This window comes from Lactuca saligna, chromosome 5, assembly GCF_052625555.1.
Source record: "Lactuca saligna cultivar CGN05327 chromosome 5, ASM5262555v1, whole genome shotgun sequence".
In the NCBI taxonomy this organism is placed as follows: domain Eukaryota; kingdom Viridiplantae; phylum Streptophyta; class Magnoliopsida; order Asterales; family Asteraceae; genus Lactuca; species Lactuca saligna.
In genome coordinates, this window is record NC_136421.1 from 43,399,265 (window position 1) to 43,412,148 (window position 12,884).

At 34.9% G+C, this 12,884-nt stretch overlaps 1 protein-coding gene and 2 non-coding genes across 3 annotated transcripts; 2 read left to right on the forward strand and 1 right to left on the reverse strand.

Moving 5' to 3' along the window:
* Positions 1-1,484: 1,484 nt before the first annotated feature.
* On the reverse strand, positions 1,485-5,912 carry LOC145045239 (uncharacterized). Its single transcript, XM_078993581.1, has 2 exons — positions 4,846-5,912; positions 1,485-1,488 (listed from the first exon to the last, which is right to left on the reverse strand). Exons 1-2 carry the CDS (start codon positions 5,910-5,912, stop codon positions 1,485-1,487), a joined length of 1,071 nt encoding a protein of 356 aa, XP_078849707.1.
* LOC144999308 (small nucleolar RNA snoR20a) lies at positions 2,531-2,623 on the forward strand. Its single transcript, XR_013660821.1, has one exon. It is a non-coding gene; the product is annotated as a small nucleolar RNA snoR20a (small nucleolar RNA).
* Positions 2,708-2,790, forward strand: LOC144999290 (small nucleolar RNA R38). Its single transcript, XR_013660803.1, has one exon. It is a non-coding gene; the product is annotated as a small nucleolar RNA R38 (small nucleolar RNA).
* Positions 5,913-12,884: the final 6,972 nt, after the last annotated feature.

Here is a 12,884-nt window from a genome sequence, read left to right on the forward strand (position 1 = left end):
TAGCCTAAAGTACAACTATCATATACACTTGACAATTTATGTCCTTCTATTCAATTAATCTCCTTAAGTCACCAAATTAATTCCTAATTAATTTATGACTTATATTAATCAAATAACAATATTATTATTCCTTATAATATTTCAACTCTCATTGTAAATCATCCTATTAAGTTGCTATGGTGAAGGCAACCCAAAAGGACCATGCTCAATCGGGTCAAGTACTTTCCAAATATAGTTGTAGCCTTAGACACTATTCCAACAATATGCATGTGTGTGTGTGTGTGTGTGTGTGTATATATATATATATATATATATATATATATATATATATATATATATATATATATATATATATATATACATTTAAATGGCTAAAATAATGTGTAATTTGAGAAATGACGATGTGTACTTATGGGTATATACCACATGGGTGTATATGTTAAATGAAAGAATTATGGTTAGATGGAAATATACTTATATTGTATAAAGTCTTATGTTTAAAGATCAAAACAAACGAGACATACTATATGCCTCAAAGCATAGCAAAGGGAATGTAAGACCTGCTTCCCACCATGATTGAAATTCATCAAACTTCTCACAGAAATAATATTTCATGTTGGTTATTCCTTTAATTTACGTTCATTTAAAGTGTTGTTTTAATCAAACCGATTTTATATGATTTATGAGTTTAGGATTTTTTTTTTACTTATAACATTTTTCTATTGGAACAGGTTTTTAACTAGATGCGGGTCCCAAAGGGTGTCATATTTCAACTTACTATCAGGTAAATATTTCCATACCCAGACCTTAGTTTTATCCAAAGCATAGGATAAATCCTTTCTCTAATTTTTGTTCATAAATGGGCAATAAAATGTAGTTTTAGTGCAGCCTAACGACTCACTCCTAAAAGATGATTGAAAGAAGGTGATTATTGCCCTAACAAGTGTAACTGTTACTATATATAACTGATATGATATGCTCATGGATCGAAGTTTTGATTTAGAAACATGATTATTATAATTATATATATATATATATATATATATATATATATATATATATATATATATATATATATATATATATATATATATATATATATATATATATATATATCAAAGAAATAACAAATGATATCCACAACATACAAAAAAGGACAACGGAGTCGATCCATGATATGAAGAAAACCATCAAGAACCTCCCGAAAGATGATCAACCGTATTTGTAGCCGTTCCAAGTGTTTACATGAACGTTTTTTTTTTTTGCCATTGTTGTTCAATATGTATGACTCCATATTTTATTCGTTCATATATTGGGTTCTAGATCAGCTTCTATGTCATTAATATATATGTATTTTACATGTACTTTTTTCTTTTAGATTAACGCAAACACTACAGACTATACCCTAAGTCTTTGAATATTCAGACGGCACCAACGGCACGGCGGAGTTTCTTCTACTTGATAATAATAAGATTCATAATCAATTACCTAAATCAAATATAAAAAAATTATAAAAAAAAAAAAAAAAACTATTGATTTTTTTAGAATAAACATGTTTTGTAGACCCAAAACGATCCCAAATAGTCGAAAAACACCACACATTTTGGCGAAACTATGATTTTCTTAATCGGTCAATTTTAGATTTTACATGTCGTGTGCACATTTCATCTCATTATGAGCTGTTGGTTCACTTTGGCAGATTTGTTATTGATGCCATCACATTTTTACTGATATTGTCATCATCAAATCATTCATCAACACTTATATCATTCGCTTCATAAAGTTTTTTTTTTTGAACAAGCAAATATAAATATATAATCTACTCCTAAAATAACATCTAAATTTCACCTATATCCACGATAAAATTTGAACCCTCGACCTTAAAGAGCGAAGACACCGCTTAATAGAACTTTTTACTAAACCGATCATATTTAATTATATTTTCAAAGTCTCACAAAATAATCTAAATTTTGCAAATAATGATAGTAAATTCATGAAATTAAGTTTTCCGACACGAAAATACTTTTTATATAATCAACTTCACGATCTTGATTATTTTAACAAATTCTAATATATTTCTTTTCACAAAGTTAAAAAAATCTACAAAACTAAAATAAATATTTCTTACAACTATCAATCGGTTATGGATTGGACTTTGGAGTGTGAAATTATATTCCAATGGAAGCCCAAAGCTTCACTGGGCTTAGCCGCTTAGGTCAACTACGGCGTGAGTATAACGATCCGATCAATCTCCACCACTGCACAAGCAAGTTATAAAACGAGCGTTCATAACCCTAAAAAATCAATCCATCTCGCATCTACCCTTTTCAGTCTAAGATAGTCTTCCTTTTTGTTCATATTCCGTTGTTGATTTCTTTAAAAACTGTGTTGTTTCTCAAATTGTTCTCATCGATTTTAATTTTCTTTTTCTGCTCTCTAATCCGTTTCCTGAACATTCGTGTTATTTCGTTTTGATAATCTAACCGATGTGCATAGCGCATCAGAAATATCGATTTTTCATTTGTTTATGGCCATTGATGACAGTTTATAATTATGGTTTACTGAAAGCTAGTTTTTACATTAGCTAAATTGTTGAAAATCATGAACTAGGACGGTCTGAGGCTATTTTCATTTTTCTTCAATTTTTTTTTTATCAAATGCTAAATTTAATTGATTTGATTGAGATATTGATTGCTTATGGTAAGTGGATTTTGAATGATGAGATCATATATTTACACAGTTATCCCTGTCTGATAACATCTTGATGAAATTTTGTGATCTGACAATATACCACTTTTTTCCCCTAATCTTCTGATTCTTGATGTATGTCATCATTTCCATAGTTTGATTCGAAATATGCGCGAGAGTTGCTTTTTTATTGGTAAATTTGGTTGAGGGGTATACCGTATACATGTTACACAATACTACAATTAATGAGTAGACATCTGATTCTTTTTTGGTTGATGTATATCTTCTTTTATGAAGATTGACATTGTTATAAGAGAATCTGATGTCTATTCGTTTGTTGTGGGTATATATGTGTCTGCATTTACAATGTTTTGTGTTTGTTCTTTTGGCATCTTCATAGACGATTCCAAAGTTGGCTATTGTTCAGATTCTTGCGAATGAATTTATGTTTCTTCCATATTTTGTTTGCCTTTATCTTTAGTAGCATGTATAGTCCTTAGTTTTACATTCTGCGTTGATTCATTATCTAACTGTTAGTATTTTAGAATTACGTGAAGTGGAGTGTAGGTGAGAAGAAGGTTAATTCGTTTGTCCTGAAATTTCTAAATTGTATTTTTTGTAATCGTTTTTGTAAAAGTGTTAATAGTTTTTTCTGTTTTAATTTTTATGTTGAATGACAAAAAAGCAAGTTTTAATTAAATCAAACACAATATAGATCGTATTTGGTTATATGTGTTATTAACCAACTACTTATTCATCTCCGTCTCATTTGGCCGTTGTAATTATTTTTTGTGCGTTTATTTTGACTAGCCAAGATTATCTATAACAAACATAACATTCCCAACATAATTCGGTCATCGATGATGGAACATGTTCACTCTCTTTCATAGAGGAGGATATTAGAGGAAAATAATGGATGTGTCAAAACATAAGAATGGTAGACTGCGAAAGCAGTTTTTAATAAGTTATAAAACAATCAACACTGTATTTCCTCTACAAGTTTGAGGGTCACGCGTGGGCTGTGATATTTGTTGTGATAGTGCTGTAAAATTGGTTTAAGTTGTCCATTAAACGTAGCGGCCCATTAAACGGAATTGAAAAGCGACTGAGACAGCTAATGAAAAATCGGTCAAAAAAACTTGTAATCGGTTAAACTCAGTAAAAATCAAAATCAACTCCGATCCTATCCTATCCAAGATCTGTCCGCTTAAACCAAATTATTGTTCCTGGAAACGATAACGTATTTTGCAACATTGGTTGTGATATATGTGAAATTGATAAGTAGTTTATGAATAGATTTGTGATTTAGGATCGGACAGCTAATGAAAAATCGGTCAAAAAAACTTGTAATCGGTTAAACTCGTAAAAATCAATTCCGATCCTATTCTATCTGAGTTCTGTCTGTTTAAACCAAATTATTGTTCCTGGAAACGATAACGAATTTTGCAACATTGGTTGTGATATATGTGAAATTGATAAGTAGTTTATGAATAGATTTGTGATATACTTGAATATATCATCTTCGAATAGATATAGAGGAATCATTAGCAAAAAAACTCTCTTTCCAGCATGCTGACCAACAGCTATTTCAACATCTATACATTTTGTTGAAAATATTTACATATCAACTGGGTGCCGTTACACAATCCATTTGATGGGTCGAGATTCCGTAACAATATTATTGGGCATCCAACTTTCAGTCGTAGGTAATGAGGGGTAAACCACTAACACTGAGTGTGTTCAAGAATTCCACATGATATAAGTTATTTATGTCTTCAGCTTCATCAAAACTTAAGTAATTTAATTCCATATGATATATAAGTTATTTATGTCTTTTCATCAAAACTGAAGTAATTTTTCTTTTCTTCATGGAATCGGCCGATCAATAAATCATTAATCTCAATGACACTATCATTTCTTGTGGATAATATTGCATGCGAAATAATATAATCGGTTTGAGATCTATTAATTTTCAAGGATGGAAAGATTGCATCAATCAAAGCATTCAATGACTTTTCTTTTTTAGTGAAGGGAATTACCATATCATCAGGGATGCAAATAAAATTTCCCTGCACTGTTTCTTCAACTCCATCACCGACACGTTAAAAAAAGTCTAAGAACCATGGATCGGTTAGTACTCGTATATTTATAGTTAACCGCAACTTGATAATCGAAGACCAAAGAGGCGACATTTGTATGCTAGAATCCACAATCTGTGCTTGTGTTCCACGTCTAACGATAGACAAAACTTGTCTGAAATCACTTCCCAAAACCATTATCTTTCCACCAAATGGGAGCATCACCCCAGTGATATCTTTCATTGTTCGGTCAACCGCCTCCAACGCATGTCTTTTAGTCATCGACGCTTCATCCCATGTGATTACTTTTGCAGTCCGAAGCAGTTGAGCAATGCCACTTTGTCTTGAAATCTTGCAGACCGAGTTATTTTCCAGATTAATAGGAAGTTTAAAGCGATAGTGAGTTGCTATTCCCCCAGGCATGTTATTAGCCGCAACACTCGATGAAGCGGTCGCCAGTGCAATATAACCACACGAACGAATATCAGCAAGTAAATCTTTGTACAAAAATGTTTTTCCTGATTCATCGGGACCGTCTATGAAGAAAACTCCTGGAATATTACTATGGACATGCCGCATTATCTCATCATACGCAAATTTTTGTTCAGGATTGAGAAAATCCCGGGCTTGTAAATGTTCTAATTCTAAAATAATAGAGCATTCCTCTTGTACCTCACGAAAAACTCCAGATTCTAAATCGACATTTTCATTTATCTTTAGAAGATCAAAACAATCAATGTTGTCATTCATAGATTGTAGGAATATCTTGATGTTGATGAGGACCATATTTTGGACTCTCTCAATACTTCCATATTGTTGCCTATAATCTTCCGAAAGAGCATTGTAGTGGTCATCCCATAACCTACAAACATCTCCTGGCTCACAAAAATTCAATATCGTTGCAAACATCATTCTAAGAGCAATAAGAGCTTGAAATAAAGATACCTCTGTAAGACATTGTGATAAACCATCATCAGACTCTATTAATCCTCTTTCAAGAGTTGCTTTCTGAAATGTTGGGTGTTGTACATTGTTGATTGTGTAGAGATCTTGAAAACATGTAGGCCCACTAATATGCAATAAAATTAGGCGAAAGTAGTATCGCTCCCCTTCAACGGGGTTGGCGGAAACCATACGACCCCGCATTAATCCTTGTTTTCAATGATGCCAACAAGGTGAGCTCGGATCCGACGTAATTTTTTTTGGAAAATCTCTATATTTTATCTCTCTCGCAGTGGTATCTTCTTTATTTTTTAGAAAAAAAACAGTCAACATGGATCTCATATCTTTCTCCTTCTCAACAACGCTAGTCATCGTATCATCCTCCCTGAACCTAACCATCTGCTGATTTGGGAGATGCACCTGCAAAGCCATCACAAAAAGGGTGGATCTGAGAAAGAGGGAAGCTAAAAATCCTCCACATGGCCTCTGGAGGTGAGAGATATCGTGCATCCTGAAACCGTTTTATCTCATTAATAGCGACAAGTTGTCCATCCGGATCAATATTGATAATTTGTTTGTCATGACCCTTGTAAATATACTTAAACACATATTTCACAAAGGTTATCATTAACAACTTTGGGTTATATGGGACAACCCACTTGTTATCCATCTTATTGCCCCGTACGTCCACCTCTATACCATTATCTCTCCTTCGGTAAACAGGATATGAGTCCTTTCCTTGTAACGTGGTTTCATTGAATTGCCGAGGGTATCTAAAACGACATTTCTTTTGCTCGTTATTCATACAAGGACAATCAGAGTTTAAGCCACCGCAAGGACCATGGATCATGTGTGACACGACTAATTCGTGCATTTCAGGATACTTTTTTGGATCTGGAATTTCAGCAGATACTATTTTGTCGTAATGGTCAGCGTTAGTAAGCTTGTATGGAGGTCTCATTATCAGGAGGAAATGTGCATGCGGCAAACCACGTTTTTGAAACTCAATGACATAAACGTATGAACCCACCACGCCGAGGATGTGATTTGTGAAGAGTTGTTTCTTAAGATCCTCTAACTTAGCACGAAAAACTTGTGACAACCGTCAAATTCTGGTCAAGTCAAAGTCAAATAAAGTCAACAAGTCAAACCGGTCAACTCAACTAACCCTTGTGTGCTAGGGCTTACGTTAGGTAATTACTATACAACTCGTTATGCTAATGAGAAATCATCAATTGAAAAGTTCATATATCTAGATTTCATTAACCTAAAACTATGGTAAGTAACGAACCAAATCGATAAAACAATGTTGCATACTCATCGGAAGTGTATAAGATCTTTAAACATGGCTTAACGGGGCTTACGGACCTTGCGTTGCGGAGCTAAGCACTCAAAAAGGTCACAAAAGAAGTTTCTCCCAATCTCTTTCACTCTATCTCTCTTTATTAAAAATCTCTCCTAAATCTCTCTCAAAAGTTCCCGTGACTTTTTGTAACCATTCGGGTCATCCCGACCCTTAACCGGGTCAAAAATCGCTTAAAACGGGGTAAAAATGGGTAAAACAGCCTAAAGGAACCGAAACCACCCCTTAGGGAGTGAACCCTCTTAGGGCCGAAGGTCCCCTATAGGGACCGAACCTATTAAGAACCGAAATGCTTGAACCGAACCCGAAGCTGGAAGAGTCGAAGCCTCTCGGACCGAAACCCTTAGGACCGAACTGAAACCCTTTCGGACTGAGCCTCGCAGGGACAGAACCTGAAGGTCCTCTCGGACCCGAACCTCGCACAGACCTTCGCCTCTTACCCCTTTCTCCCCACTTTGCCTTCGGGTCCAAACTGCTAAGGACCGAACCTCCGACCCAATCCGAGAAGCCTCGTTGTAATGCTCTTTTTGCTCGATTTTCGACTACGACTTTGTTTTAGGCCCATTTTTCATCATTTTAGCGCGGGGTTTTCACCCAAAACTTTATTTTAACATATAAGGCCCCATATTTATTAATTAATCACGTTTTTTGGGATAAATCTTATCCAAGAACAGTGGGTGAAGTACAAGAGGTGGAGTGTTGATTTTTCTTTAGTTTATGACACAAGCAACCACCCATACCCACTCCATGACCAACCCACACCCCTCCCCACTATCCCTAGTCACTTCATAGTCCTTTCCCACTCATTTCCCAGCCATACTCACATTCTAAGAACTGGAAAACTCACCCTCTCTCCTCATTCTCACTCATTTATCTCATTTCCACCCAAAGAGCAAACACTTTTCTCTCAACTTCTCTCTTCCAATTCCGATTTTTCCAAGGCTTTTTCCAAGACTTTTCTTCTTCATTTGTTAAGTATCATCATCTTTCATATGATCATTACACTTCCTTTTAACTCAAGTCATAGATCCCTTACACAAACTCCATCATATTTGTGTTAGATCTTCGAATCTTCTAGCAACATTCTAAGTGTTCTTTAGTTGAATACTTCATTTCTTCAACATCCATCCACTGAAATCACACAAGGTGAGTTCATACCCCTACATTATCATGTTTTCTTAAGTTTTAAGGGGGGGGGGGGGGGAATACAAGTTAAAACACCAAGAACATAACTAAACTCATCCAACAACTTTCATCTGAAAAGTTTAACTCCATTCACAGACTTTTTTGGTTAACTTAAACATTTTAGTTTTCAAAACTGTATTAGATACAAATAGTTCAGGTTTATCTATTTAAAATGACTACTTTCACATGTTCATACGATTTTTCTACACTATATGGCGATTTTTACAAAACTGCCTATCACTATAGCTACAAATCCGGACCAGTCTGTGAATATGGACATTTTCACACAAGTTAGAGACATATAAAAATCATGATAAAATTTATGAACAAACTAGACACATTTCTTAAACTCCCAGAGTCTACGATTTTGAATTTGTATGATTTTTCTGTGATTTTTCCAAAACAGTACAGAAATATTAAAAACAAGTTAACAGCTTACAACTTTCATTACACTTTGTAACATGTTGAGCAGAGTGTTAATCTTTGATGGTTTCATATTCTATCTATCTTTTCTGTTGTGGTATAATTATATACAAGAAAATACTCACGGATTTGTAAAATTTGTTGGCTTTATCCAGTTGATATCCCATTTCATGACCTAGACCTTCTTTCTAGCTTGGATTAAGAGTTTTGGCTTCATAACACCTTGCATGCACATAAAGTTAGCAACTTTATGTGCAATGCTAGCATAAGGAGTCCATATCTATGAGTTTGAGGTATTGGGATGGACTGGAATTAGCATAATAGATATGTCATAAGACGGACTCGGCGAGTCAGTTCATGGACTCGACGAGTCGGGTCGTAAACCGAACCCCTTCTGTTTATAAGTCGGATCAGTGAATGGGGTTAGAGAAGGACTCAGCCAGTTTGTATCCATAATGGACATGAAGATCAGGGTACTTGACGAGTTCAAGTAGGAACTTGGAGAGTCCAAGGCAATCTCCTTAGCTTATGAAGATAGACTCGACGAGTTGTTCTACAACTCGGCGAGTCGGTTAAAGATGGTTCGAATGTTTAGTTGAAGGAGAACCCATCGATTTGTTGCTAGACTCGACGAGTAGAGTCGAGGTTGTTTTGGGTTTTGAGGAGCATGGACTCGACGAGTTTGTAGAACAATTGATGTGTGTAAAATGCACTAGTTTTAATCCTACTTTTAAATTATAAATTTAGCACACAAAGACAGTGAATCTGCCTTTTAGTGGTATAGTTGGATAAGTAGAGTGTCGAACTCAGGAACGAAAATTAAACTAATAACTAATTTTAACTAAGCAAGTAATAAAAGTAAAGGTTTTTCTCTAGTTTTACAAGACTAGAAACTTAAACACAACACATAACAAGTGATTAACTAAAAACTAAAACAAGTAAAAATTCACCAAATTTGATAAAGAGTTTTTGTTTAGGTCCAACCAATTCACTCCTATGGTTATTTGTATAATAGTATGATAAATTAATTGTTATTGGTTACCGACTATAGTGGTTAGATTCATGTTCACTAATACTAACCCTTAGACAATTAATCATTTCAAGCAGTGGCCAATTGTTTAAACTAATTAATTCCCTAGTTCAATTATTTGGATTAAATAATATTTGTAATTGGTTAATTAAGTGGTTGTTTCAATTAACCTCTTGTTTGTTGGTTTCTCAAACAAGCTCACACATTAATTTACTCATTCTCTAATTAATTATAGTTTCATGTTCATTATTCCTAGACATATGACAAAGTGTTCACATAAACATATGAGGTTAACAACTAAGAGATGTTCATGCAGCTTAATTGTTTTCCAATTAACAGAAAATAGTTGTGGTTAATGCATAAGGTTCTTTAACAAACTTAATTTAATAAAATCACTAATAAACAATCAATAAAAGTTAATATTAAACCATAGGAGTAATTTGGTTATTCCTAAACAGAAACAATAAAAATTTAGCTCATGATTACAGTGGAAACAAGCTCAAACACAAATTTAACTAAGTTAAAAATGATTCAATCCTAAGATTAAGTGGAAAATATAACCTAATTCGCCTTGAGTCTTCAAAAGATCAAAGGTTAGGGTTCTTCAGGTCTCCAAAGGGTTCTTCAATCGCAGGTGTAACTCCAAGAAGCCAGAAAAAGTTTTCAATTCGGATTAAGATCCAATATTTATAGTTATCACAAAACAGGGGCAACTCGGCGAGTAGGTCCCCCAACTCGCCGCGTAGGCGTGTAAAATCCGTGTACGGCAAGGATTCTTGACTTTTCTTCGGGAACATTCTCATGAACTCGCCGAGTTGGTGCGTGGACTCGCCGAGTAGGTGTGGGTTTTCCTTTTTCTTCATTCTTTGGTCTCTAATTGCTTCTCCTTATTCCTTTTTACCTCCAAGCATGTCTTTTGGAGTGAAAACACAATTTAAGCATTATTAAGTACCTTTTGTCCATATTATGCACATAATTAGCTAAAAATGAATAAAAATATATGCTAAACATATGGCTAATTATGCAAATATCAAAATACCCCACACTTGAATTTTGCTTGCCCCCAAGCAAAACTGAATTTTAACACATTAGAACCACATAGGAAAACTCCAATCGAACCCAACCATCATGCCAAGACCGCAACGCATGCATTTGTGTCTAAAATTTTTCTAATAACCCCCCATACTCTAAATACTCACAATCCTCATAAACATTCGCCCACTTTTTCCGAACAATGCTCATTTTATGCATCCCTCCGAATGCATCAGCATAAAACCTCTTAACCTCAAGGTATTTTTGGTTGAGCAACCCAAGCATACATAATCTAGACAATTACAACTTATGATACCACATTGGAGCTCTTTGGAATTCTTCACTTCTTTGACATTTGATCTTTAATTTCTCTGAATTCATCACCTTGTTGTTTGATTTTTTTGGTATCTTCAACTTTTTGAATTTCTTCAGAATTTTTGATCTTTTAACTTCACACTTTAACTTTGATGCTCCAAAAATTCTTCAAACTTTTCTTGTAATTCTTTTTTTTTTTTAACATGTAACTCACTTTTTTTCACTCAAAACCCTACATGCTTAAGCAAGGGCGCTCAACTTCAACCTTTATTGGTTAACGATAATAATTTTCCTGGATACATTTATGGTACACGATGCTAAACATATTGCATCCTTCAAACTAAGTGAGGTCGTGTTTTTGTCCAATGAATTCACTAGAATAAGGAGGCTACAAATGTACTAGAACGTATATAGGCTCAACTAAACATTTGAGTTTTTATGCAATCATCAACACAATTCTAACATGGAATCCTAATTAATTTTTACCAAAATTTTCTAAATTAAATCCTAAGTAACATTTTTGGTATGCAAGAGTGCAAAAATTTTAAAATAGACCTAAATTAGGATTTTAGGATTCTAAATTTACCAAGATGTAACCACTCCTACCCCACACTTAATTCATGCAATGTCCCCATTGCATGTTATGCATGAAAAATAAAAACATATGAAATATAGAGAGAATTGGAACAAACTCCCCTGGGGTAGTAGTTGCGAAGGTGATTTTCTTCAATTAAGCTCCTTTGAATGACTTTAGACATGGGAACAGCTTATCCATGTATTGGGTGTCATGTCGCGTGTGGTAGACTTGCAAATGACTCAAATATGTAAGACAAAGCTCCTAGAAACCTCCAGTAATGACTCTTCATGAAAAAGTTGGATAAGACTGCAATGAACGTGCCCAAAACAACTATGGGATTCGAAAAATGTTGATGGACTCGGCGAGTATATCGTGTACTTGGCGAGTATATCGTCAACTTGCAGTGATGTCGTGTAATTACTGATGTACTCACCGAGTAGGCTAGATGCACTCGGCGAGTAAGCGCTGAGTTGAAAAGAAAATGTCCTGCTTGTTTACTTCTTGACTGAGGTGTTGAATTGGGGTAATTCAGTGACTCTTCTTCTAATTACTTCAGTAATAACACACTCTATCACTCCCAATCCTAACGGACTCAACCTTAATGGAAACACTTCGCACTATTATCTAAAGCATTACTCACTTGAACCTTGACCCTTAAGACTTCTAAATGCATCCTAACCTTCCAACCTGAAAAAAAATGCAACCACAAGTGAAAGCAACCAAATAAAAGTCCTAAAAACATAATTATCCAAGTTCAACGATAATCCAAAACCAAACACCATAAAAACAAATAAAAACACAAAACAACCAATCTTCAATCTTCCTCATCCATGTTCGCTCCTCCAGCACCACTACCTCCTTCTTCATTTTTTCTCCTTCTTCATCCATATAGGGATAACCGGGCCTGGGTCTTGGGGCGATATTCATTTGTTGGAAAAGATACTCAAATGATTGATTATTGTAATTGACACCTCTCCTAATGTCATCCAAGTATCTTCGATATTCAACTTGGTTCCACCCGTCATTCTCATCCTCCATCGGAATAACCGGTGGGTCTTCTCGGGCTCGCTCACTCCTTTGCCTCACCCGTCGTCCCGACTCCTCGGGGATAACTTCCTCGTCTTTATGCGGAATAGCATAAGAATCTCCAAATTTTTCTACAATCCGTGCCCTCCGATATAATGTAGTGTTGAAAGGAGGAGGAGAAATGACGGTTAGTGCCCTCGCCTCTTGCAAATCCAAGATCCCATA